The sequence below is a fragment of the Danio rerio genome, chromosome 17 (assembly GCF_049306965.1).
Source record: "Danio rerio strain Tuebingen ecotype United States chromosome 17, GRCz12tu, whole genome shotgun sequence".
Classification (NCBI taxonomy): domain Eukaryota; kingdom Metazoa; phylum Chordata; class Actinopteri; order Cypriniformes; family Danionidae; genus Danio; species Danio rerio.
This window is the reverse complement of record NC_133192.1, coordinates 12,802,501-12,829,659: the sequence shown is the minus strand read 5'-3', so window position 1 is coordinate 12,829,659 and position 27,159 is coordinate 12,802,501. Positions and strand designations below refer to the sequence as shown.

Below are 27,159 nucleotides of genomic sequence, written 5' to 3'. Positions count from 1 at the left end.
AGTAGTAGTAGTAGTAGTAGTAGTAGTTGTAGTAGTAGTAGTAGTATTATCATTATTATTATTATTGTTAATATTATTATTATCATCATTATTATTATTAGTAGTAGTAGTATCATTATTATTATTATTATTATTTGAAATATTATTATTATTATTATTATTATATATATATTTTTTATAATAATAATAATAATAATAATTATTATTATTATTATTATTATTATTTTATTATTACTATTATTACTATTATTATTAGTATCCTTATTATTATTAGCATTATTATTATTATTATTATAATGTTTTATCATTATTATTATTATTTTTATTATTATTATTATTATCATCATCATCATTTTTGTTATTATATTTATTATTAGTATCATTACTATTATTATTATTATTAATAATAATAATAATAATAATAATAATAATAATAATAATTATTATTATTATTATTATTATTATTATTATTATTATTATTATTGTTGTTATTAATACTATTATTATTAGTATGATTAGTATTATTATTTTATTATTATTATTATTATTTTATTTTTTTATTATTATTATTTTCATTGAACCGCCAACTTATCCAGCATATATTTTACACAGCGCAACCCAACACTGGGAAACATCCATTCACACACATAGACTACGGACAATTTAGCTTACCTAGTTCACCAATAGCGCATATCTTTGAACTGTGGGGGAAAGCGTAGCACCCAGAGGAAACCCACGCAAACACAGGGAGAACATGTAAAGACCAAACAGAAATGCCAACTGAACTAGCCAGGGCTCGAACCAGCGACCTTCTTGCTGTGTGGCGATTGTGCTACTCACCGTGCCACAGCACTGCTTATTATTATTATTTTATTTTATTTGTTTATTATATTATTCTTATTCTTCTTATTATTCTTATTTTTTCTTATTATTATTCTTATTCTTATTATTATTATTATCATTATTATTATTTTATTCTTTTTCTTCTTATTATTATTATTATTATTAGTATGATTATTATTATTATTATTTAGGCATTTTATTGAGAGTGAACTTTTCTGTATGTAGAAAACAAATCAAGATGCCTTAGAATTAACTGTCTATTAGAGACGCTCAGTGATTTTTGGAAGAAAGCCATGAAGTGTGAGTGAAACATTTATGCTCCTCTTTATTCTAACAAGACACAACAGTAGCTGCAGGCAGTGTGGTGGAATTGTGGGAATTGTAGGCAAAATCCTCCTCTATTTACATTCAATTAGATCAGGGAACTCAGAGGAGCTGCAGGCTCTTCTCTTCAGTCCAGGCGCTGCACTGATCTCCAGAGGTCAATCTCATGCATCGAGTGATAATCCTGATAGTAATTACTGTGATTATCATCAGAATTATTGTGCCTCTCATCAACAGCTGACTCCGGCCTCTTATATTATTAACCTCAATGCTTAAGCATGTCATTTAACTATAGCTAGATACTAACTCACCATGACCGCGGGGTCCTAGAGGTCCTGACGCACATACAGCTAGCCTGATGAGGCAAATCTTATACATTAATTATGAGACTATGCATTACTCGTGCTAAATAGCAGAATCCATACTGCTTCATTACTAAATATAGGGCTAAATCATTGAAGCTATGGTTATACAATTGTTTTAGCATGTTCTGGATGGTTGCTGGCGACGCAGTGGCGCAGTTGATAGTGCTGTCGCCTCACCGCAAAGAGGTCACTGGTTCGAGCCTCAGCTGGGTCAGTTGGCGTTTCTGTGTTTAGTCTCCCTGTGTTGGCGTGGGTTTCCTCCGGGTGCTCCGGTTTCCCCCACAGTCCATAAACATGCGGTACAGGTTAATTGGGTAAGCTAAATTGTCCATAGTGTATGAGTGTGAATGTGTGTAAATGTTTCCCAGAGATGGGTTGCAGTTAGAAGGGCATCCGCAGCGCAAAACATGTGCTGGATAAGTACGCAGTTTATTCCGCTGTGGCGACCCCTGATTACCAAAGGGACTGAGCCGAAAAATTAATGAATGAATGGATAGAGTGTTGCTGGGGTGTAGCTAAGATGGCTTTAACATAGTTGGTTTCTAAGGTGTTGTTATGTAGGTGCCAAAAAAGTGGTTGGTAAGATGAGCTAAGATGTTAAGCCTTTTGATATGCAGTTGCCAGGGTGTTGCTATGTAGTTTCTAAGATGCGCTGAGATGTTTTATCTTGTTGCTATGCTGAAGTTAGGTTGTTGCTATGTGGTTGTAAAGATGTTCTAAGATGTTTTAGCCTGTTATGTGGTTGTCAGGTTGTTGTTATGTAGTTGCTAAGGTGATCTAAGATGTTTTATCTTGTTGCTATGCAGTTGTCAGGGTGTTGCTATGTGGTTGCTAAATGTTCTGAGATGTTTTATCTTGTTGCTATACAGTTGTCAGGGTGTTGCTATGTGGTTGCTAAGATGTTCTGATATGTTTTATCTTGTTGCTATGCAGTTGTCAGGGTGTTGCTATGTGGTTGCTAAGACGTTCTGAGATGTTTTAGCCTGTTACTATGTTGTTGCTAGTATGTAGCTTTGTGGTTGCTAAGATGTTCTGAGATGTTTGATCTTGTTGCTATGCAGTTGTCAGAATGTTGCTATGTGGTTGCTACAGTGTTCTGGGAGATTTTAACATGTTGTTATGTGGTTGCCAGTTACTTGCTTTGTGGTTGCTAAGGTATTCTGAGTAGATTGTTATGTTACAATGCAGTTGTTAGGGTTCTGGGTAGCCTGTCTAGTTTTAGCATGTTGTTATGATGTTGCCAAGGTATGTGGTGGCTAAGATGTTCTGGGAAGTCTAAGCCTGTTGTCATGGTGTTACTATGCAGTTGCTAAGATGTTCTAATATGTTTAGATTGTTGCTATGCAGTTGCCAGAATGTTGCTAGGGGGTTGCTAAGATGTTCTGAGAAGTTTTAGCCTGGTGCTATGCGGTTGTCAGGGTGTTACTATGAAGTTGCTAAGATGTTCTAACAGGTTGTAGCCTGTTACAATGCAGTTGCTATTTTACTAGTTGCTAAGGTTTTCTGGATGGTTGCCAGGATGTAGCCGGGGTATTCTGGGAGTATTTAACATGTTGTTATGTTGTTGCCAGTAAGTCGCTTTGTGATGCTAAGGTAATCTAAGTGGATTATCAACTTACTATGCAGTTGCTAGGGTTCTATACAATTGCCAGGTTGTTGCTAATGTGTTCTGAGACGTTTTTGGAGGACCAAGTTATCAAAATTAGCTTATTATGAAAACATTATCTTGAACATTGCATTGAACATGTTCAGTTCAGTTTCTATGGTGTTTACGGCACAGGAAAGCACTGTAATAATATCTGGTTCTCGCCTGCATTCATTAATTATGCTGGCCTGATGTCCACTTGTCACGGCTTTGTGACACTCTTTAAGTGATCGCTCTCATCCTCTCACAGCTAAATGGATGGGATCATGAGTTAATTGGCCTGAATTTTAAGTGGCCCCTCCAGCTTGTCAAACAAGATGAATGGGAAGGACTGAGAGACGCATGAACAGAAAGAGACATTTGAAAGCGAAACGGGTGAAGTCCATTGCTCGTCATCTTTATAAAACAGAATTCGAGCTTTGAAGGGAACATTGATATTGTCACATGCTGTATTATTCAATGTGAATGTATATGAAAATCCCGGTAATAGTATTAATCAGCTCAAATAGAAAATGCATTAGATTTCACTGACAAAAAATATGAACATGCTGCTGCTTCTCCAACACGGTAATTATAAAAGAAATGCCGAAGATGTGTTGAGATGATTGACACTGAACTAAGCAACAAAACAGTCCATTAAGGTGGAAGTAGTATGTCCTAAATACATGTTAAGGCTGATTTATACTTCTGCATCAACTGCACACGTATGCTCCGGAGCAGCCTACGCATGGACGCATAGCCCTCGCCACGGCCGTCGGCACCTCTCAAAGAACGTAACTACATGTCGCAACAACGTAGCGCAAGCTCTGATTAGTCGGCTTGGTAGCGATGACGAGTGTGGCCAGAGGTAAGAGCCACAAGAGTCTGACGGAGAGAGAGTTTACAAGTGTGGAGTCCCATGAAGGAGCTCCAGATGGAAACATTTGTTTTGTGTATACCTTATGACTAAAATTGTTGCGTATCCACCGATTCCTGCCTCAAAATGAGCGAGTTTGAGTCACTTGTACATTAAGGAAGTGTTCAGAAAAAAACAAAACACCAGAGAAGAGAAGAGACACAGAGAAAAATATACACCTCACTGCCAGCTATAGTGTTTCGAAAGTGTTATTACAGAGGAACACAAACAGGGAGCAGAAGTATAAATGCACGGCTACACACACTGCATGCGCCATGGGTCACGCTGATCACTTGACGCAGAAGTATAAACCAGGCTTTACACAATCAAAAGTACATACTTTTAGAAAGTAAGAAAATTAGGAGGCAGCATTCTGGGAGCAGTTAACATGTCACGGTTGCCAGTGAGACGCTTTGTGGTTGTTCAGATATTCTGAGTGTATTATCATGTTACTATGCAGTTTATAGGTTTTTTAGGTAATTCCCAAGTTGTTTATATGTGGTTGCTATAGTGCTCTATGTGATTGCCAGGGTGTTGCTATGTAATTGCTACAGTATGTGTTGTTTGTAATAGGATGGTTGCCAAAGTATTCAGATTTTTCTGGATTCTTTGGAGTAACCAAATCATTTTTAACTCTACTGAGTTGTACTGAAGTGTTGCTAAATGGTTGCTACACTCTAAACCCTAATAAGTTAAGACTACTCAAATGATTTGAGGAAAGTGATTCCCTCAGTTCGTTTGAGTAATCGGAAATCGACAACTCGAATAATTGAGTGGATCAAATGTGCTCTCTTCATTGAATTAACTTAAATGTTTAATTACAGACAACTTAAATGTTTAATTACAGATAACTTAAATGTTTAAGTACTGATAACTTAAAATGGCTAATAGACTAAACTATTTTTATCAGCTCTTATATTCTTTACTTACTTACTCCCGGGGGCGTTTATAGCAAAATTGAAATTTAGCCACACCATGTTGGCGCTTCGTAACTTCTAATTTTAACGAGGAGAGTCGTTAGTCCAACGCTCAATCCACTACCTGGAGAACCAGGTAATACACACATACACTATTGACATTTTAGCTTACCCAATTGACCAATATCGCATGTTTTTGTACTGTAGGGTAAACTGAAAAACTCGGAGGAAGCCCACGCTAACATGGGGAGAACATGCAAACTGACCCAGCCGGGACTCGAACCAGCAACCTTTTTGCTGTGAGGTGACAACGCGCTATAAAATGTATATAAGCATTTAAATCTCTTCTTACTAATTGAACTTGTCTCTTTCATCAGATGGGGTCAGGTAGTGCCTCTGTCCTGCTGTGCTTCAGCAAAATTTAGCATCACAAGCAAAAGGAGCACCTTCTGTCATATAACATATATCGACCAATCAGCATGATTGTCAAGGCAGAATACCAAGCGGCACTAAATTTTAATCTTTAATTTAAGAAATTAAAATGTTACATTCAGAGAACTACAAATATAAATTAAGGCCCTATCTCAATTTTACCCCTTAGCTCTTCCCCTCACCTTGCCTTCAAGCTAAAGAGAATTGTGACACCCCTACCCCTTCATGGGACACGCAAAACAAGAGGTAGGGGTGTCCCAACTCTCTTTAACTTGAAGGCGTAAGGCAAGATTTTTTAGGACCACACTCGAAACCAAAGAGTTAGAAAATTTCCCAGAATACACCAGCCACAACAGCAGAAAAGCTCCACCCGAAGGTAAGGAGATCCACAAATTAGTATTTTTAGTCATTATTACAAATTTTTACAATAAACAAACACATTTTAATATATTCATAAATAAAAATATTAAATTAGAATTGGGATTGGGCCTAAATGTTTTTTGCTGATCAATGAGTAAGTTAAACTCAACTGTTTAAGTTTTAATGCCAAAAGTTGGTATTTTAGGTAATGTCGAGTTATAGACCATTTTTGAGGAACGTAAACAATAACAATGGTCCTAATGTATTTCCTGTCTTACATTTTTAATTCTTATAGCTTCTGAGAATCCAAAAAGATCCACATATTGAGATAAATATTGTTATGATAGCTGTTTTAACATTAGTTAACATTAACAACCCGGGCTCATTGTGGAAACGTAGCCCCACGGACGTTTCTGCAGACCGCGAAATACGTCCCGGGAGGTACGTATTCGAGCAGTTTTTGTTTTCCCAAATCCGCGAGAGGCCACTGTGCATGCTTTTTCGCGTCTTGGATGCCTCTCGGGAGCGTGCGCCGTTCACGCCCACGCTATTCTCGCGTGAAAAGCCGCCAGAGGCCGCTGTGAAGCGTCCGTCCGTCCGATTGACTGGCTGAACGACTGAACGATCGACCGGGCGGCCGGCCAATTGGCCGACCTGGCCGCCCTCCTCTTCCTCCTTCTCCTCCTTCCCTAAACCCAAGCGACAGTTTGCAAAAGCCGTCCAGAAGAAAAAAAAGCAAAAGCCCTTGTCTTTGATTTTGACCGCATTTTCGGATCTCGCCGCGTTCTCGCCCTTATTTTTTGGATTCTGTTTTTCCTCTTACTTGATTTCTGGAACCGCTCTTCCCCGGACTCGATCCCGGTCGTTCCCGTGGCCGGCTCCTCCTCCTCCGGGCCTCCGCTCCGCCGACGTAACGCTGCGAGCTAAGCGGACAAACTGGTTACAGCGGAAAAGCCCTCCACACAGAGGCAAGCTGTCAGCCGGCGAGCGCGAAGAGGAGGAGCGGAGCGGCGTCACACCGCCCCCTAGCGTTAGTTCGAAAAAACAAACTAAATGCAGCCATAGGTACCTCCAGCCACGTAAACCACGGTCTCCAGAAACGTCCGCGGGGCTACGTTTCCAGAATGAGCTTGGGTTGAACATTAATTAAGCTGTTTTAAATGAATAACATTAATTAAGTAATGATTGCATTGCCTCTTGTTACAGTTATGAAATAGTTTGATAACAAGCTGGAAATGTTAATGGGCCAATGATATCGCCACATTGAAATGGTCTATATAAACTTAATATCTTTAGCGAAGGGTGTTCTAGGTGGTCGCCTACTTCCCTAAGCCAAAGAAAGCTTTGTTACCTCCCATCAAAAAGTCAGGAATAAATAAATAAAAGACTCTGAAAGACGGAAATAACGAGGCTGGGCTAATTTAGAGCAACAGTGTCAGTGTCAAATTCTAATATACATATCTATATATACACACACACTCATGCCAAGTGTGGATTGTACTGAAATGCCGTCAGAGACAGGCGTCCCCCGAGGCCATTATTTATGGAATAAATCTAGCTGGGCTCTTTAGAGGGACACTAATGAAACCTCTCGCTCTCCTCACACCCGGCCGTTCGGCAGCTCAATCCATCATTGGAGCGTGTAGAGGGATAGAGGGGGTTTCTGTTGCGACAGAGGGGTCAGTGCTGATGTGAGGGCTTTCGGAGGCGACCCTGCTTGTTTAAAGGCCACGGTGAAGTAAAATGGTAAGGAGGTGCAGGTCGAGGGGGAGGCGCTGGCGCTCTCTGGAGATGGAGGCGCAGGAGAGTTAATGAACAAAAGCACACGCGCTGCACATGCTGACAGTGGTGGCGCTTATGCATGGCTGCCCACATTATATCATCTCCCCACACCCCACCTGCATTCGCTTGCACACAAACCATCTGTAGCATGGGGAAAGGATCAGAATACTGTGAATGAAATCTGAACCTGATAAAGCCCACCTTTCAGAACATTGATAAAAAGGAAGAAAATTGTATTGTTTTCTAGAGAGAAAGATAAGTGAATAGTTATAAAACCATCCTATACATTTATTTCAAGAATGGGTTACGGAATTGGGGAAGCAAAGGAAAAAATGATACTTGATAAATTGGATGTTTATAAGAAAAGATGGGAAAATTATTTGTATGAATAAGATCTCTGTGGTGAGGCGCCCTGTGAAAGTGTAATTATCCAATTTGATTTATTTATGTATTATTATTATTGTGTTATTTTTTTTTTATTCCATCATTTTTACTATTTTTATATATGTGTGCTTTTTATTGGTTGAGTTTATATTATTTATCTGCAATTACTGGATTTATGATAGCAACATCCGTTTACTGTGACTGCCGCTGTTGGGGAGGGGAAGGGAAAGGGGGTAATGGATGTAAAAATGTGTAAACTGATGATACTGTTAAATTATTGAAAAACAAATCATCCTAAACATTTCTTATCTTTACAAGGCATCCTAAGTGTGATTTGATTTTTATAATTTACTAAGCAGGTATTTTAGATTTTAAAAAAAGGAAATTATTTAATTAACCTAATAATAGTGTTTGCAATGTAGTTCATAATCATGATTCAAATATAAGTGCTGATTAATAAATTAATTAACAATTTAAAATCAAATATCTGTAATTTATATATGCACATACTGTATTTAAGCATTTAAAATATATTTATTTTTTTTGAGACAGGAGAGCTTGGGTATTGTTTTTTTTATTTAGGCAAGGAATAAATAAATAAATAAATAAATAAATAAATAAATAAATAAATATTTTGTGAACATTAATAAAAAATAAAATAAAAATATATATTAAAATATATAATGAAATTAATGTATCTATACATGGAAATTCAAACATTTATTTTACAAATTTACTTAGGAAATGAATAAATGAATGAGCAAACTAATAAAAATAAAATTTTTAAATATGAATATTAAAATAAAATAAGAATTTATTTAAACATGGAAATTCAAACATATATTTTACATAATTAACGAACAAACCTGGTCAACGAACGAACGAATAAACCAACAAACGAACCAACCAACAAACAAACGAACCAACTAACCAAGGAGCGAACCAACCAACCAACCAACAAACCAACGAGCAAACCAACCAACCAACAAATAAATAAATAAATAAATAAATAAATAAAAAGAGTGTTTGTACTCCATTTCAAAAAAGATTATAATAAAATATAATTGCAAACTGATGGATTGTCAACAAGCACTCTAGATAAACAATGAAAAACCCCTTTATTAATATGGGGTTGCCACAGCAGAATGAACCGCCAACTTATCGAGCATATGCTTTACGCAGCAGATGCCCTTCCAGCTGCAATCCAGTACTGGGAAAGAGCCATAGACACTCACACATATACTACAGCCAATTTAGTTCATCCAATTCACCTATAGTGCATGTTTTTGGACTGTGGGGCAAACTGGAGCACCCCCATGCCAACACGGTGAGAACATGCAAACTCCACACAAATTGTAATGCAAACTCCGTGAATTAAACCAGCGACCTTCTTGCAGTGGGGTGACAGTGCTGACCACTGAGCCACTGTGTCTCCCCTACAACATATTTAAAATAAGACACAAACTGTAATTAAATATGTTGCCAATTGTAACATAAGCATGGTCCGGTGAGCATGTAAGAAATGTGTATATTTCATAAACAATATACAAAAAATACACTTTTCTTGCCTTAATGGTCTCATGAATTTGAGATTAATCACAAATATATACACTAAGATGATTGCCTTTTTTAACAAACCAACATGGTTACAAACATGAAACATCTCATGCAGCAGCAACAGCAGTGGGCTGTGGAGAGGCGGTTTACAAAGCCTATAGAAAATCATCACACCCCTTATATATATAATGACTTTATTTGTCATACAGCCTGAAATTAAATCACCTTCCAAACCACTTTGCCAGTTTTTAAAATGTTTTTGTAGCCTTCTCCTAATCTGTGCCTTTTAAAAACTTTATCCCAAAGGTCTTTTAAAAGCAGGGTGTAATGCGAGAAAAGTAGTATGAGGATTTTCTATACAGTAGGTACTGTAGAGGGAGCAGCAGGCCTGTGAGGGTGGAGGAGAAGCAGATAGATAGACAACTAGAGGAACAACCTGTGCTGGAATTGAGCCATTGCTGAGATGCCAGTTTGCACGAGCGAGACCTGTGCCAACACACCTGCTAAAGCACAAGCGAGTACAGTAGACCAGAGCAGATCCAGAAATAGATTGAACCGATAAGAATATACAGGGCTTCTGAATGCTCTCAAGATCAGCTCACAGCACAGGAACCTCCTCATGGAGACTGACAAATTGGGATACCGTGAGCATATCTAGGAGTCCGGAGTTTACATCTCCACTTTAAACAACAGGATGAATGATTACTAATAGCGTGTCAGATAAAGATCCGTATAGGAAGGCTTGGAGACTGTGATACAAAACAGACGCAGTCAGAGCTACAGATAAGAAACACTACACTGAAAGCAGGGTTTCTTACACTGTTTACAAAGTCAAATTTAAGCTGTTTCAAGCACTTCCAACATGCATTATCTAAATTTTCCAGCATTTTACAAGTGTGGCAAATGTAATATTTGTATACATATACATATATACATACTTCCAACATAGGCTCATTCTGAAAACGTACCCCTACATACATTTCTGGAGATCGCAAATTGCGTAGCCAGAGGTATGTATGGCTGCATTTTGTCTTTTAAACGAACGCTACAGGGCGGTATGACATCTATCTTTCTCGCGCTTACCAGCTCACCACTTACCTCTGTATGGACAGCTTTTCGCTGTTACCAGTTTGTCCAGTATCTCACGGCGAACGTTGGAGGATTTTAGACACAGAGCGGAGTTGACCGTGATGACGGAGTTTGAGTCAAACAAAGAACGGTTCCAGAAAGCAGGTAAGACAACATTAAAAACCAAAAAATTAAATAAAAAAGTAAACAACAGGGTGAGAATGTGGTAAAATCAGAAAACGTGGTTAAAATCAGTCGTCCGAGAGGGCTTTCCTTTTTTTGGATTGTTTTAAAAAACACCTAAGGTTGGGTTTAGGGGGGGAGGGGGGGGGGGTCGCTGGTTGACCGGTGCTTATGAAAACACTATTGCTGCATCTTAATTCGCATACAATCCATCTTAAATAGTCTTTGAAAAAAGAATTAGTATGTCTCAGATCATAGTATGTTGAAGAGTCTGCCAAAGGTTCCCGGATGGTTTACTATTTCCAGTAAAAATCTAAAGTGTAGAAGTGTTATCTGCAACAACAATGTGAACTTATATCAAGATGTGTTTGGACATTACCTTCTAAATTCATAATTACCCAAAGAGCTGAGTTAAGAGTATGAGTAAAGATTATTGGCAGGTGACGTAATTAAGCAATATAATGATCTGTACGATGAGGAAGTAGTATGTGGGTGGGTCAGTCAGTCAGATAGTCGACAACACCCCCTGGTAAATTTATGCTAGAAGAGAATTTTGAGTTCTGAAAAAATGTACACAGCGGCCTCTGGCAGATTCATTAAAATAAAAACTGCAATAAAACGTACTTCCAGGGACGTATTTGGCGCTCTTCAGAAATGTATATAGGGGTGCGTTTTCAAAATGAGCCTGGGTTGATAAATGTTTTTATTGAAGTTGTGAAGTTTGTCATTTTTTTTTTTGCAATATTTAGCGTGAATTTAAATGTATTATCTTTCTATTTCTAACAACACTTAATAACTAAAATATTATTTAAATAAAAATATGTTTAAAAATCTGTTTTGTTCAAATGCATAATATGTGAGCTATATTCACTGAGAAATAGATACAAATATTCATTTTCAAAATGGAGTGTACTCTTTTATGTTGAGCACTGTATATTAAATGTCATTTGTTATAGTTTAGTATTCTAAGAAAATCTGGCCCCAAGCCCAGCATTAAAATACTGTCATTTGCTCTTTTAACTTACATTTTAAATGTGTCATCTTTCATCTTAGATGCATATTTAGTTTAATGTGACGTATTGTTCACTCATGAAATGATAATCTATATATATATATTTTTCGTTTCCCACTGCTTATTCAAAACAAGCAGTTAAAAAACAAAAGATTTATCTCTTAAGTTTTCATTTTAAGAAAAAGCTATTGTTAATTCTTATCATTATTACACTGTAAAACCCAAAAGGTTAAGGTAACTTAAACCATTTCAGGAAACCGATTGCAACAAAACCATTTAGGTTCAAAAACTAATCCTAATGAGTACTGTGAACTTAATCCATTTGACTAAATGAAGCAATTTGAGCACTGTAAAACCTGATAAATGAAGAGAACTCAAACCAACTGAGTACTGTAAAACCCAATATGTGAAGGCAACACAAACCGTTTGAGGAAACCGATTGCAAAAATCCATTTTTTGAGAGTTTGATATTCATATTAATATTCATATTTTAATATTTTATTTTTATCAAAATTCATGACAGATTACAAAGACAAAATATTTATTTATTTATTTATTTATTTATTTATTTATTTATTGCCTAAATAAATAAAAACAAGAGTTTAAAAAAACGAATCTACATGAGTAATGTGAACTTACTCCATTTGAGTTGAAGTAGTGAGGTGTTTAATTAACTAATGACTAGGGCCAGACAGGATCTGCTGACATTTTCGGTTATTTCTGCCCATAATTTCGTAAAAAATCTGCTGGTTTATGTGGAATGATTTTAGGAGAATCATAACTAAAAACTTAATATATGAAATGAAAAATATAGCTTTTTAAATTTTATTCAGTGTTTACAATGCAAATCTATCTTATTTGGTAAACAAAGCAAGTCTCTCATATTATATATCTACTAAAAGTAGAAACAAACTGCATTTTAAATAAACCAAACGAACACCTTCATATAAGTCAATATTATTACTGAAATTAATTTAAAAACTGAATAAATATAATTTTACACACATTTACACAAGTAAATAAACTGACTCAATGATGGGCTAAAAATCTGAAGAATCTGTGGACTTCTGTGCGCACAGAGTCCATGTGGGCCAACTAATTACCTTCAACACTGAGTTCAAAACTTTATGAGTTGAATTAACTTTCAGTAAATTTTGAGTTAACTACACTCATTTTATTTAATAAAGTTGACTGTTGGATTTTACAGTACATTATTACCTATTTAGTACCATAAATTATGAAAGTGAAATTATGAAATTTAGTACCAAAATTTTATGAAAGCAACACAATACAGTTTAAGCAGTTTCAAGCAAAAACCTTGAAAACACTAGACTAAAAATACAAGCATTTTCAAGGATTTCCAGCTCCTGAACGAATCCTATCAAAGCCTTTTTCCACTACGCAAATATTAAAAGAACTCTTCCATATGGATTGTACCATTTTAAGTCTTACTTCGAGTTCAGCGGCCGAGACCAGGGATCAGGGGTCCTGCCAGAACACACGAGAGCCACTGGAACATGCCATGGCTGAATGAAGAAGAGGAAAGCAGAGGGGGCGCTTGTTGAAAAGTCAGGCATGGTTGCACAGGGGTGACGTTTGGCCTCATGACTTTGGAGAGCAAGGTTGATGAGGGAGTCTCTCATGCGGGCAGCAGTGGGATAAGCTATTCATCGCGTGCCAACAGCAGACAGCAACTCAAAGGCTGGAGCTGATGGAGCCAACACAGGGTTAATCAACCCACTTATGAAAGATGTCCTTACAGAGCTAGCTGAGAGATGCCACCATACAAAGATATCAAGGCTAATGAAATAATGGCATTGTTTAAAAAAAAGATTCAAGAAAATACTGTAGTAACTGATCATATTTTAAAGGTGCCACAGAATGCATTGATTTAATATGTTAAATAGTTGTCTGATATCTACAGAGTAGGTAAATGGCTTAGGTAAGTGCAAAAATTCTCGAAAAACAAGCTCAGTTTTTATCATATTTAGAACAGTCATGAATATTAATGAGCTCTACTTTGACTATATCACGATGCATAAATGTGCAATAAACACATATATTCAGCAGTTTACATTTGTTTAGTGCCTTATTACAAACATACATGGAACAATGCACACATTAAACTAATAAAAGATACAGTTGAAAAGACCGTATGCCATTTTGGGGGGCTCTGAATACATTTTTAAGCCGTCCGTCCTGAATTTTGCATGCCGATAAAGAACTATGAGGAGATAATATAGTCCCTGCCTAGTTGCATTAGAGCACTAACGCCAGTCTCGTTTTCAAAATACTACTTCCGGTATTCTTACTGAGATACAACTCCCAGAACTCTTTGCACCCATCAACCCCTGCAACAGCTGACAATAATCTGGACAATCAAACACAGAAACACCTGTAGCTCATCTCATTGATTACATGGACTGATTAGTTGAATTACATATACACGCCACTTTCACATTCTCATGGCCGAGTCTTGTTTCTTCACTAACATTACAAAGCATTTTGTTAGTTTGTTTTCCTGTGTTTTGATTCGTTGCCACCTAGTATGACCTCTCGCTTGTATTTTGACCACGTTTATTGGATTACACTTCTTTTGCTCCTGTTTTTGATCATGGCCTGTATGACCTTGCCTTAATAAACTGCATGTGGAGCCTTAGTCTGATGTCACCGTGTGATCCGTAACAGATAAATGTAAATAAAAGGGAAAAAAAGGAGTGTGCATACTCCTATTAACGCAATAAGATGACTTTATTACTAAAGAAATTTGTTTATCCCAACACGTATTAATACAGAAATAAAATATGCGCCTATACTTTAATAGCCGAGTCACTGAATCATTTACCCACCAGTACTTTCAAAACATTGATTCATTCAGAAAGAAATCCTTTATTGAGTACTTTATTAGATTATTTCCTTAACTGATGTTAACATACTGATTCATTCAGGAATAAACTGTTGAGAAAAGTAACTGAATCATTTGACTGTATGAGCAAGTTATGGAAACATTATCCAAAGCAATTTCATTTGCTCATCCAATGTCTTCAAAAACATAAAATTATTCCAAATTAAATTATTTCTAATTATCTAAACTAATTATAAACTAATAATCACTGAATCATTCACTCAACCGTTTCACTCAATTCCCTCAACCAACAAAGGCTCAATCTGAAAACAAAGCCCTATATACATTTCTGGAGATCCTGAATTATGTAGCCAAAGGTACATATGGCTGCATTTCATCTTTAAAACAAATGCTACAAGCCGGTATAAAGCCGTTCCTTTTCACGCTTATCAGCTGACCACTTACCTCCAATGGCTTATAGGTGGTTTTTATACTGTTACCAGCTTGTCCAGTGGCTCACCACGTACGTCGGCAGACTTGTGGCGTGGAGTACCTTTGACTGTGACGACGGGGTTTGAGTCTAACAACGAACAGTTCCAGAAAGTAGGTAAAAACAAAACAAAAGCCAAAAATAAAATAAACAACTAAAGGGTAAGATTCAAGGGTAAGAATTTGGTAAAATCTGAAAATGTGGTAAAAACCAAGCATCCGCAAAGGCTTTTCTTTCTCTGGATTGCTTTTGAAAACACTTTTGGTTGGGTTAAGAGAAGTAGATAGGCGTTTGTCAAATGGTGCTTCTGAAAACACTATCGGTTGGGTTTAGGTAAGGAGGGTGGGTCAATAGATCGGTCAGTCAGTCAGTCAGTCGACAGCGGCCTCTAGTGGATTTACATGAGAAGAGCAGGCACAAATGGCACTTGCGAGAGAAATTTGAGATCTCAAAAAGCATACACAGCAGCCTTTGGTGGATTCTTGACACCAAAAACTGCAATAAAACGTACCTCCTGAGATGTATTTGGCGCTCTCCAGAAATGTACATGGGGTACATATTCAGAATAAGCCTGGATTGCCCTAAACATTTCAATTAATTTTTGAAGTTTTGTGAGTGATTGAATCATTTTCTGAACTGATTCATTCAAAAACACAGAAGTTCAAAAACAAAATTCCTTCATTCAGTCGTTCACTAAATTAATTTATTCAAAAACATTAATTAATTCAGGAATTAAACCTTTATGGCAGATTCTTGGAGTCATTTGCTCAAACTGATTAATTCAAAAGCAAATATTAAATCATTACACCTCAAGAGATGTGCATTTGAGACATCAATAAAGCAACTGCGTTACAATGTTGCGTAATAAATACGAGTTCGTCAATATAAACATCACATTTAAGTGTAAACTATATATCTGGTGCACAAATCAAAAGAACAGCAGGATCTGTTTCTTGCTTTCTGCTGTGTAAATTATAGCTGTGCGCATGAGTTTGACAGCCCTGCCACATCTTTAACTGAACGCATCCGGATGGTCAGGTCACGACACCTGTCCCATAAAGCACAGCACTCTCCAGCGAAGGCATGTTACGACGTCTGTAAATTTTCAGGTGCGAGTATGGAGTGAGGACAGGGTAAAGCACAAGGGGTGTGACACGGTCCTGCTTCAAACAAAGAGAAAAATGTGTGCCAGGTGTATGCATACACACACACACACACACTTTGGCAGGATAGTCTTTAGCTGTCAAACAACAGGCCGAGACACATATATACACAAAAGAGGGCTGTCCTTCATGTAAACCCGCACCTTCTTGTGAAATTTACAGCCTTCTTTTTTTACTGCCGAAGGATAGCTGACATTGTGAGCTACATGAGGGCACGGCGGTTATAAATCACGCGGCACACTCTCTCCCCTGCTCTTTTTAACTCGGTGAAAGAGGAAAATGAGCAGCAGAATCAATAGCAACACAGGAAGTGTGGGAGTTTTACATTTAATATGGCATCAATTATCTAATCCAGGGCCTATTACAGTGATTTACAACTGGTTTTGCTTAAGGATTTACTCTGGGCATTAATATTGAAAAGTATATTATTTATGCATTATATTCCTAATAAAGGGCATCGCGGTGACGCAGTGTATAGCAGGAAGATCGCTGGCTCAAGCCTCGGCTTGGTCAGTTGGCATTTCTGCGTGAAGTTTTCATGTTCTCCTCTTGTTCTTGTGGGTTTCTTCCTGGTGCTCTGGTTTCACCCACAAGTCCTAAAAACATGAGGTATAGGTGAATTGGGTAAGCTAAACTGTCCGTAGTGTAAGTGTGTGAATGTTTCCCAGTGATGGATTGCAGCTGGAAGGGCATCTGCTGCATAAAAAATATGCTGGATAAGTTGACGGTTCATTCCGCTGTGGTGACCCCGATTAATAAAGGGACTAAGCCGAAAAAAAAAATGAATGAATTCCTCATAAAATGTTAAAATAAATCATTTGAATAAGAAATTTCTTGGTTAATGCATGGCCTTCCGGCTGCAACCCATCAGTGGAAAGCACCTATACACTCTCATTCACACACATACACTACGGACAATTTAGCTTATGCAATTCACCTGTACCACGTTTTTGGACTTGTGAGGCAATTGTGCTACCCACTGCGCCACCGCACTGCCCATAACATTACTCTTAAGGAATAAGTCACATAAGTAAATAAAAAAACATTGATTTATTTATTTATTTATTTAAAATGGTAATTAAATAATACATATACTATTCATCTGAACCCACAGACAAATAGAGTGCTAATTGTTTTTATATATATATGATATAGACATATACACATTTTTAAATTCATGTTATAAATATGTACTATTATTATTATTATTATTATTTTCCCCAATCAATAAAGTTACAAATATGTACTGTACAGTGCTCAGCATAATTAGCTACACCCTAGTTCAAAAATAAATATTTTTATCCATTTTTAGCCGATATAGGCAATGTATTTTGGTGCATTTAAACAAAACTGATTTATTAAACAGATATATGTATTAAAATAAAATTTAAGTCACAAAACATTTTTAGAAATTGAAAGATAATGCAATTAAATTCAAGCAAAATATTGCAAAAAAAAAATTACAACCTACAAAATTTCAACTAAATTTTTCTTATTTTTGCATCTCTTCATTTTTCCTCTTTTCTAAATTTGCATTTAATATTTTTCAATAACATATAAATTTGGCTGTACTAGTTTTTTGACCATTATCGTAAGCTTTTTTGTTAGATAAGCTCCAGATTTGGCTTCAGCACTGACTAATCTAATGTATACGCACAAATATAATATTGTATAGCTTCCTATTAAAAAATATGAATTTAAAAGAGATTTGTGAGGGGTGTACTTATATATGCTGAGCACTGTACATGTTGAAATATATTGGTTATAACTTTATATATGCATTAAAAATATATGTTTATGTAATAAATATGTCTATACAGTGTGTCTATATGATCTTTGTTCACTTTTTTCTTTATTTGACATTTTTGACATCAACAGGCTTACTTTTAAAAGTCAGCTACTCTTCTATTTATGTATCATAGATTAGTTGTATATAAGGTATTGCATCAAGTTGAGAAGATCTGATTTACTGATCTACTGTACTGTACTGTACATCCACTCAGTCTGTCGTCCGCCAGTTTGATATGATACCAGTAAATCACACTGGAAGCCTCTTAACCTCTCTGTGATCTGAACATTAAAGAAATATTTACAGTGTCTGAGCGATACATCTACAGTAGGATCCCTCATATAGGGATTAAGAGCAAACAAGCAGTAAAACAATTCATTCTGCAGTTGAAGCTAAATGTCATGGATCATAATCGTTTATGCCTCATGTAAAACAAAGAACCGCATTTCAGAAACAAATGGTTGCAGTTATGATGAGAGATGTAAAGCAAAACAAGGAGAGACTTAAACCTTTTCTAACATAAAATATCCTCATGAATATTAACTATGATATTAGCATTCGAGCAGGTTATTAATCATGTTCACTGGAGTACTGACAGTGACTAAATTGGATGCCATCATCGACAAGTTTATTTGTGATACATCTACAAATATAATCTAGTACTCAAAGTATAAGAGAAAATATTTAAAAGTTATTTTGCTTTCCTAACCCCCTAATAAATGTGTGCCTAAAGGGGCATTTCATACCAGAAATCAAGGACGTGTGACATAATATATGGTGACAAAAGACATGGTGCATTGCTCCAGTTTATATTTTTCTAGATTTGAACATGCTTCAAAACATTTGGGACAATATAAGTGCATATACGTCAGCCAAATAAACAATTTAATTTAATTATGTTTATTTATTTATTTATTTATTTATTTAAGTTTTATTGAGATATTCATTGCATTTCATTGCACTGCACAGCATTACAGCAAATATTACAACATCTCAACTAAAAAAAAAAAAAAATTAAATATCACACACATAAAAAAAACAATAGTAAAAATAAAATAGAATAATTAAGTAATTCGCATAAACCCCTAAAACCCACCCCACCCCTTGGACTAAAGCTTATGCAGTACTGTTGGTGTGACCTTCACCATCTGGGTTTTTAACCTACGCTTTCAAGATAGAGGAGAAGAGGAGACTAAATCTTGTCAAACTTTTTTAATTTCTTTGCCATAAGACATGTGGTCCTTTCCAAATGTGCTAATTTAGTTAATTCTTCCCCCCAAGATCTAAATGATGAGTATTCTGTTGATTTCCAAAACCTTAAGGCCACAATACCACAATAATAATTGCCACAATAAGGCTGTACGACAACAGTTAATAATGTTCATTTCATTTATTTATTGTAGATATTTATTAAAAATAATATTAATTTATTCTAAAAACAACATTGTGTGAGTGGCTTCAGCTGTGAGAGTGCAATCAGTGTGGATCTGGAACCGGTTGTGTGTGTGTGTGTGGCATGACTGGGTGTTGTAGTCCATAACATGGCAGATATGTAGTTCAATGAGTGTGAATGTTTGCGTGTGAATGTTTACCAGCGACGTCTGGTGGTTGTTCGCTGGTGAACATGACAGGTGAATTGGGTATGTCTAAATTGAACGTAGTGTGAATGAGTGAGTGTGGATGTTTCCCAGTGATGGGTTGCAGCTGGAAAGGTGTCCGCTGCATAAAACATATGCTGGATAAGTTGGTGGTTCATTCCGCTGTGATGACCCCTGAATAATAAAGGGACTTAGCCGAAAAGAAAATGAATTAATTTTGAATATTTTACTGAAAGAATCTCTCACGTTTTCCTTCTCTTTTTCCATCTCTTTTTTTTTCTTTTCACACTACAGTATGTGAGCTTTACCGCAGTACTTCATCCTTTCATTTTATTAACCATTGGTCTGCCTTCTGGCGTCTAAGCACTGGGCACAAAGCAGAATATAAAGGAAAGGATGATAAAATCATGATCTCACCACCACCACCGTAGCCCTCCAATACAAAACAATTGATGAAATCCAGCTGCTGTAAAAGCTCTGATTTATTAGAGGCTCTCACGAAAACTAGGGGTTTCACAAGAGCCATTCGTCTCTCTCGCTATCTTCCAGCATTCTCCTCCTCTCCTCCAGCTCTGATAAAAACCCCATGATCTATATCCTCAGCGGCTCCCAAAGCCCCACTGGGCGACAAAGACCAGAGCACAATCACTTGATCGTTTTCCCATAGTACAGTATGACATAATGCGTGCTCCACACAATAGCAGAAAATAGACGCTAGATTTGATGATTCTTTACAAGCAGACAAGCTATGGGAAGAAACTCAGAGCATCTCATATGACACCATTAATGTGACAACACCTGCCTGTGCCTGTGCATTTGTGATAGGATGTTTGCATGTGTGAGAAATGTCTTGTTGACAACGGACAGCTGTGATGATGAGTGCGAGTGAAGGATTGGACACGAGAGGACATGCAAACACTCTCAGCGTTTGACCCACAGTTCCTCTACTCCCCCTCTGTGACTGTGAAATGACAGACAGAGGTTTTTTATGCAGGGCGTCAGGCTCATCAGATATTCAGATCAGCCTTGTGAAATGCTAAAGAAGCTCAGCTTGCTCAAGGGAGGCTGTCATTTCTTGAGATTGCTGTTTTAAAGGAGGGCGGACTCATTCAAGCTTATACAATTCGATAAATTTAGCTTGTGTACTTGAATCATATTTTTTTTATCTTATTTACCAACGTGTGGTCAAACTAGCACGCTCAGAATGAATCACACTCATGATTTTATTGGTTGGTTGGATACATACCTGCCAACACTTTCCACAGACTCTCCTGCATTTTAGACCCATCTCCCGCCACCCTCCTGTTTTGTTATTTCTCCTGGAAAACTTCTGTAATTTCAATCACCCCCCTACTTCAGCATTTTGATTTTGGTACGCCAACATTGGTATAGGATCCGATCACAGCGGCAGTCAGAAACAAGCTTCATAGTAGTCATTAACACCACAGTACACAGCTTCCCGGCTCTCAACAGTGTTATTCAGCCACTTCACCCTCGAACCAAAGCCCCCCCAGTCTCCCGAATTTTCAGGGACAAATGTTGGCAGGTATGGTTGGATATTTTTATACTTTTTTTTCTAGAAATAATATTATAATCATAAAATATGTTTTAAAATTAAAATATAATACAGTTAAATTCAAGTATAATATTGCAAAAAAATTGACAACCTATGAAATTTCCACTTAATTTTCTCATCTTTTTGCTTCTCTTGATATTATATATATATATATATATATATATATATATATATATATATATATATATATATATATATATATATATATATATATATATATATATATATATTATTATTATTATTATTGTTGTTGTTATTAGCCCCCCTTTTGAATTTTTTTTCTCTTTTAAATATTTCCCAAAATATTATTAACCGAGCAAAGACATTTTTTACAGTATGTCTGATAATATTTTTTTCTTCAGGAGAAGGTCTTATTTGTTTTATTTCGGTTAGAATAAAAGCAGTTTTTAATTTTCTAAAACTTATTTTAAGGTCAAAATTATTACCCCTATAAGCAAATTTCTTTTTTGATAGTCTACAGAACAAGCCATCGTTATACAATAACTTCCCTAATTACCCTAACCTGCCTAGTTAACCTAATAAACCTGGTTAAGCCTTTATATATATATATATATATATATATATATATATATATATATATATATATATATATATATATATATGAAATCCAATTATTAACTTATATGCCATATATGTAATTTGCATTCATTGACATGTGTAAGATTTCTACGTGGGATTGCATTGTTCTATTTCATTGGACAACAGCATATTATTAAAGAGACAGTTTGCTCACCATTTACTCACCATTAACATTTTTTACAAATATCTAATTTTATATTAATAAAATGCTATGTACATCAATGGCTATTGGTTTTTAAGATTCTTCAACAGAAGAAACTATGGATTCAGAAATCAATGAACTGTTAATCTATGTTTGCAACCACATGCACGCCTTTCTTTATAGAGTTAAAACTGTACAATTTTTTACAGAAAGAGATACATTTTAATCAAGTAGTGTTATTTTGTTAGCTGTTGTTTATGACAGTTTGGAAATAAAACTTTGTTGAGTGGCGCTAAAATTCTAATTTTTAAAGAAACAACGTACGATGCAATCCTGGATTAACATCTATGTTCATTATGGAACATCATTTTTGTTCAAAAATACCCATACCCATTCCCTAACCCTAAACCCAACCATAACTGTAAATTATCTCCAAAATCAGAGGTGAGTAAGTTGAATATCAATCATGCAGAAGTGCATAAAACTGTAAGCCTAAACTTAACATAAAATGTAAACAGATCTCTTAATTCTGATTGGCTGATATGATTGTTGATCCAGGTTCAACATAAATGTTAATCCAGGAACATGACCTACTTGTTGAAATCAGGTTGCGATCATTTACTTCAAACTTTTATGATTTTATGTCATCTGCCAAACAAAATAATGATATATTTTGGCAAAGGCTGGAAACCTGTAACCACTGACTTCCATAGTATTTGTTTTCCTACTAAGGAAGTCAATGGTTACAGATATTCAGCTTTTCAAAACATCTAATGTTTATCTAGAGTAAATAGTGAGTACATTTTAGCCAAGTTTTTGGATGAGCTATCCCTTTAAGTTTGTTATGTTTTGCAAATGTCAATATGTATACAAATCAAGCACTCTGGGAAAAGCGTGTTGAGATCATAATCTGAGCTAAAATAAATGCTTTGTGGCCAGAACCACCATTCATCTGCACGTCTGCCAAGACTACAATCAGGCAAGCTGGTTTTCATTATATCACAAAAGTGCAAAAGAAATGCAACGTCCAGATTTTCACAATTTTCATCAGATATACACTGAGAGTAAACATGGGTGTTAAAAACAATGTGCAAAACAGCCAATGGCTATTTTCATATGCAGACAATGTTCTCAGTGAGACATTTTATCTCTGTAGTGGCTCTTATTGTTCCAGATAAGTAAGGGTTTGATTAGGAAATGCATCACTTGCTCTAGTTTACCCACGGAATGTTTTTCTTCTTGAGGGAATTTTTCTCTTAAGATCAATTTTTGTCCAGGTATTGAGGCAGTAATTCACCTTTATTCACGCATTTGCATTGACTTTGCATGTCATTTCTTTACGCTAATTAACTCAATATTTGATGTAAATAAAAAAAATCCAGTGAGTAAACTAGAATGAGTGACGCAGTGCTCCACATAAATCTGTGTGTACTGTATATACACAGACTTTGCAAGTAATTTAGTGAGTTGGTGTGAACAGTATCTTGAAATCTATTGTGGCACAGAATTAAAACCAAACACAGCCAGCCTACCTAAGCAAGCAGAATAGTAAGGTCATTTACCTGGCAAAGAAGGACGCAGCAGCGGAGGTGCCACTGGAGGGCGCTGTGGTGGCCGGGGCAGGAGCAGGTGTGGCAGTGGGACGGTCTGCATTGTAGCGGTTCAGCGCGGCTTCATTGAGACCCTCCCGGTTGCCCTCGGACACCATCTGAGAGATCTGTATGCAAGCAAACATGGGTGTTAAAAACAATGTGCAAAACAGCCAACGGCTACTTAGAGATAATGAAATGCAGGTGATGTTCTCAGTGAGGCATTTTATTTCCCTAGTTGCTCTTATTTTTCCAGATAAATATGGGTGTATGTGGATATTTTTAGTATAAGTGAGGATATGATTAACTGAAGAGGATTGTTTTTGTTTCCTTTGGTCATTTCTTTTAATAATTGAACTTTCCTCCATGTATTTACTTTGTAAAATGCTGTCTGAATGCAGATCTGTGGATGTCCTCTTGTAATTAATCAATGGCTTAGAATTTAAAGCTGTTTATCAAATTCCTTGTAGGTAACCATTTTTTCAGAGGTAACAAGAGGTAACTATCAGCAGAGACCAATGCATTTTTATCTGTTTATTTAAAAAGCACTGTAGTGGACATGACTTTATTTGTTTTTGATATCAGTATATAGAAATATCATAAACGCATGCAATTCCTCTTCACTTGCAGCAACTTCGTGATGCTATCATGTCAATATGGACCAAAATCTCTAATATTTCCAGTACCTTGTTGAATCTATGACACAAAGGATTAAGACAGCTATGAAGGCAAAAAGGAGTCCAACCAGGTACAAGTATGGTGTACCTAATAAAGTGGCCGGTGAGAATGTTTTTCATAGTTTTCAGGTAGCTTTGCCATACCTGTCAACATTGGGATGTGAAAATAAGGGATATGCCCATCATAATAAGGGATTCCCCCGACCCTCTTTAAAAAAATCCCCAAATTACTAAATATGCTCATTTGGAGCAGTTTCGTTGTAAGTAAACAGTTAAATGGTCAGTAATATGTTTTATTAATATTATTATTAAACCAAAAAATTTTACAAATTAAATTAATAGCTATTATAAGAAATAGAATCAAATTTCATCTTCACTGTATAACGTACACATTCTGATTAAAAAGCAACAAATTAATGATTTATCTAAATTTTTTTCATTTGATTACATTCAATAACAGGTGTCACTTTAAAAATGCACACATCTAACATTGAAATGAAAGCATTTGATTGCTTTCCTAACTGTTTATGCTCATTTAGGATGAAATTACTTGTTTGAAAAAAAAACCCAAGATCAACATTTTTAGATATTAATATTATTAATCAAGTTTATATGTCTGCTCAAACATGCACCCAAAACCCAGACATTTGCTCCGCTTCAAATCACGAGTACAGAATCCGTTTGGGAAACAGCGTCTATTTATCACTTTGAAACACGTCAGCTGACAGTCTTAAACCTCCAACGTTATATGACTGTTTTGAGGAATGCATATGAAGGGGAGACGACACTTGTATTAAAAAGGAAGGGAATTGCGCCATTTTTATGTTTATTTTAAAGTGTTTTAGTGCCTAAACAAAGCGAAAGCACAGAACAGACTCACATTTGAGAGCCTAGGGCGTCCCCTGGAGGTTCGGCGGTATGGGTTGCGTATGGGAGGCTCGACTCTCGACGGTCCATGCGCAGAGCGCAAAACGCAGGGCGCAAACGCTTTCAGGGCGTGTCACAACGGATTTTTGCTAATTTACGGACGGGAAAATGCGCTTTGCACCAAGGCGCATGGCCTAAAAGAGTTGAGTTTATTTTCTTAATGAGTTATAGGTGTGTTTTGACTTTTGAGAATAAACCAATTAGAGTCTCATCTCCCATTCCCTTTAAGACCCAGCTGCGCGCGCCAAGAGCGCATCCGCTATTTACAGGACGCAAAGTAAGTCTAAGTGGAAAGAATGAGCATTTCACAAGCAAAAAGTTTACAGTTAACAGTTTTTTAACAGAAAACTGTATAACAGAGCATCTACTGCGTGAGAATGAGAGATAATGGATCCCTTTCACTTTCGCTCTTGGATAGGGAAACCTTTACGCACAGACATCAATTAGTCTATAAATAATTAATTTTGTTTGTTAAGCGCAAATATTTGTTTCAAAATTATTTCTAAATTCAGTTCTAATTTCTAGCAAACGAATAAATGAATAATAATTACCAAGTGTGGTGAAAATACTGAGTTATTTCCAAATACACCTGCCATGCCCCATATGGTCTAAAACCTGACAGGTGGGCAAATCTAAGCTTGTTTTTAATAAAACAAATATAAATATGGATATAATAAATAATACTGCTAATAATAATAACATTATACAAAAGCAAATTGTTATGAATGAACTAAAAAAGCCTCCCGAGATGAAGAAGACATAAAAGCAGTGATTTTTCATATTTATATAGGCTAGAAAATAATATGTTTTGTAATATTTTAATCCTTTATATTTATATTCTATATCTATTCTTATTATATCCTATATATATCCTTAATATTTATTTATTTTTTTTCTTATGTAAAGATATTTGCCTATTGCTCTCTTGTGCGTATTAAGCAGTGCGTAAGTGAGGCGCAACTCTCCGCTGGAGTTTAGACTGGGTTAGTTTTGGTCTAATGAAAAATCTATTATAGTTTCTCAAAATAGCAACAGTCCGCCTCAGATCACCTTCCTTTTTAGACCAAAACGCCTATGGGCGCACAAATGAGCGCTAATGCATTTGCTATTTAAACAGCGTAGCGCAACGCCTCAAAACCACTCTTGCGCCAAGCTTAAACCACCAAAAGACTATTGGGCCGGGTCTTGCGCCACACTGCGCTGGGTGTATGATAGGGCCCCTAATGTTTATTTGCTACCCTTTCAGAGAAAGACTGAAAATACGGGAGAAAAACGGGAAAATTGCTTTACGGGATCATATCAAAAGACCTGTAAAACATGGGAGAATCCCGGGAAAAACAGGAGGGTTGACAGGTTTGAGCTTTGCAGGTAGTGTTTTTGAATTGTCTTGGAGATGTTGGCGCAATCTTCCAGGAGGACTTTAATACAAAAGTCAATGCAAATGTGGGATTGTATGCAAATTTTTATAAGTGACAAAAGTAACTTGCCTGATATGCATCTACCATTTTAAAACCCCAAATTCAACTTGTGCTGAATAACCATTTGAGGTGAAATTCTGGGTTCACACCAATCAAGTCACTTGCTCTAGTTTCCTCATGGAATGTTTTCCTCTTGGAGCAATTATTTGTTCAAGTATTTGTGTGGGATTGATTCACCTTTATTCATGCATTTGCATTGACTTTGTATGTCATTTACTAACGCAAATTAATTCCCCGTTTGGTGTGAATAAAAAACTCCAGCAGATAAACTAGTGTGAGTGATGCAGTGCTCCACGTGAATCCAGCATTAGACTTTTGGAAAGTAATGTATATACAGGACACAAAACAATTCTATTTGTGTCTGAAGTATGGCAATGGCACACAGACGTCTCTGGAAAGCGTCCCAGGTCACGCAGAGGCAGTGAGTAAGTTTAGCACAGATTCTTACAGGCCTTCAGATAAACAAGTCAAGCTTAGACGTGAGTCATGAGAAACAGGCTGATAATTGCTCCGTGAAG

General features: G+C 36.3%; 1 protein-coding gene across 1 annotated transcript in view; it reads right to left on the bottom strand.

Moving 5' to 3' along the window:
* The window catches only part of kif26ba (kinesin family member 26Ba), a 211,604-nt gene that overhangs the window by 86,678 nt on the left and 97,767 nt on the right, over window positions 1-27,159 (bottom strand). Inside the window, exon 4 of the mRNA XM_692940.11 lies at window positions 23,533-23,687. Within this exon, the coding sequence (XP_698032.6) occupies window positions 23,533-23,687 (155 nt within the window). The remainder of the gene's footprint in view (window positions 1-23,532; window positions 23,688-27,159) is intronic.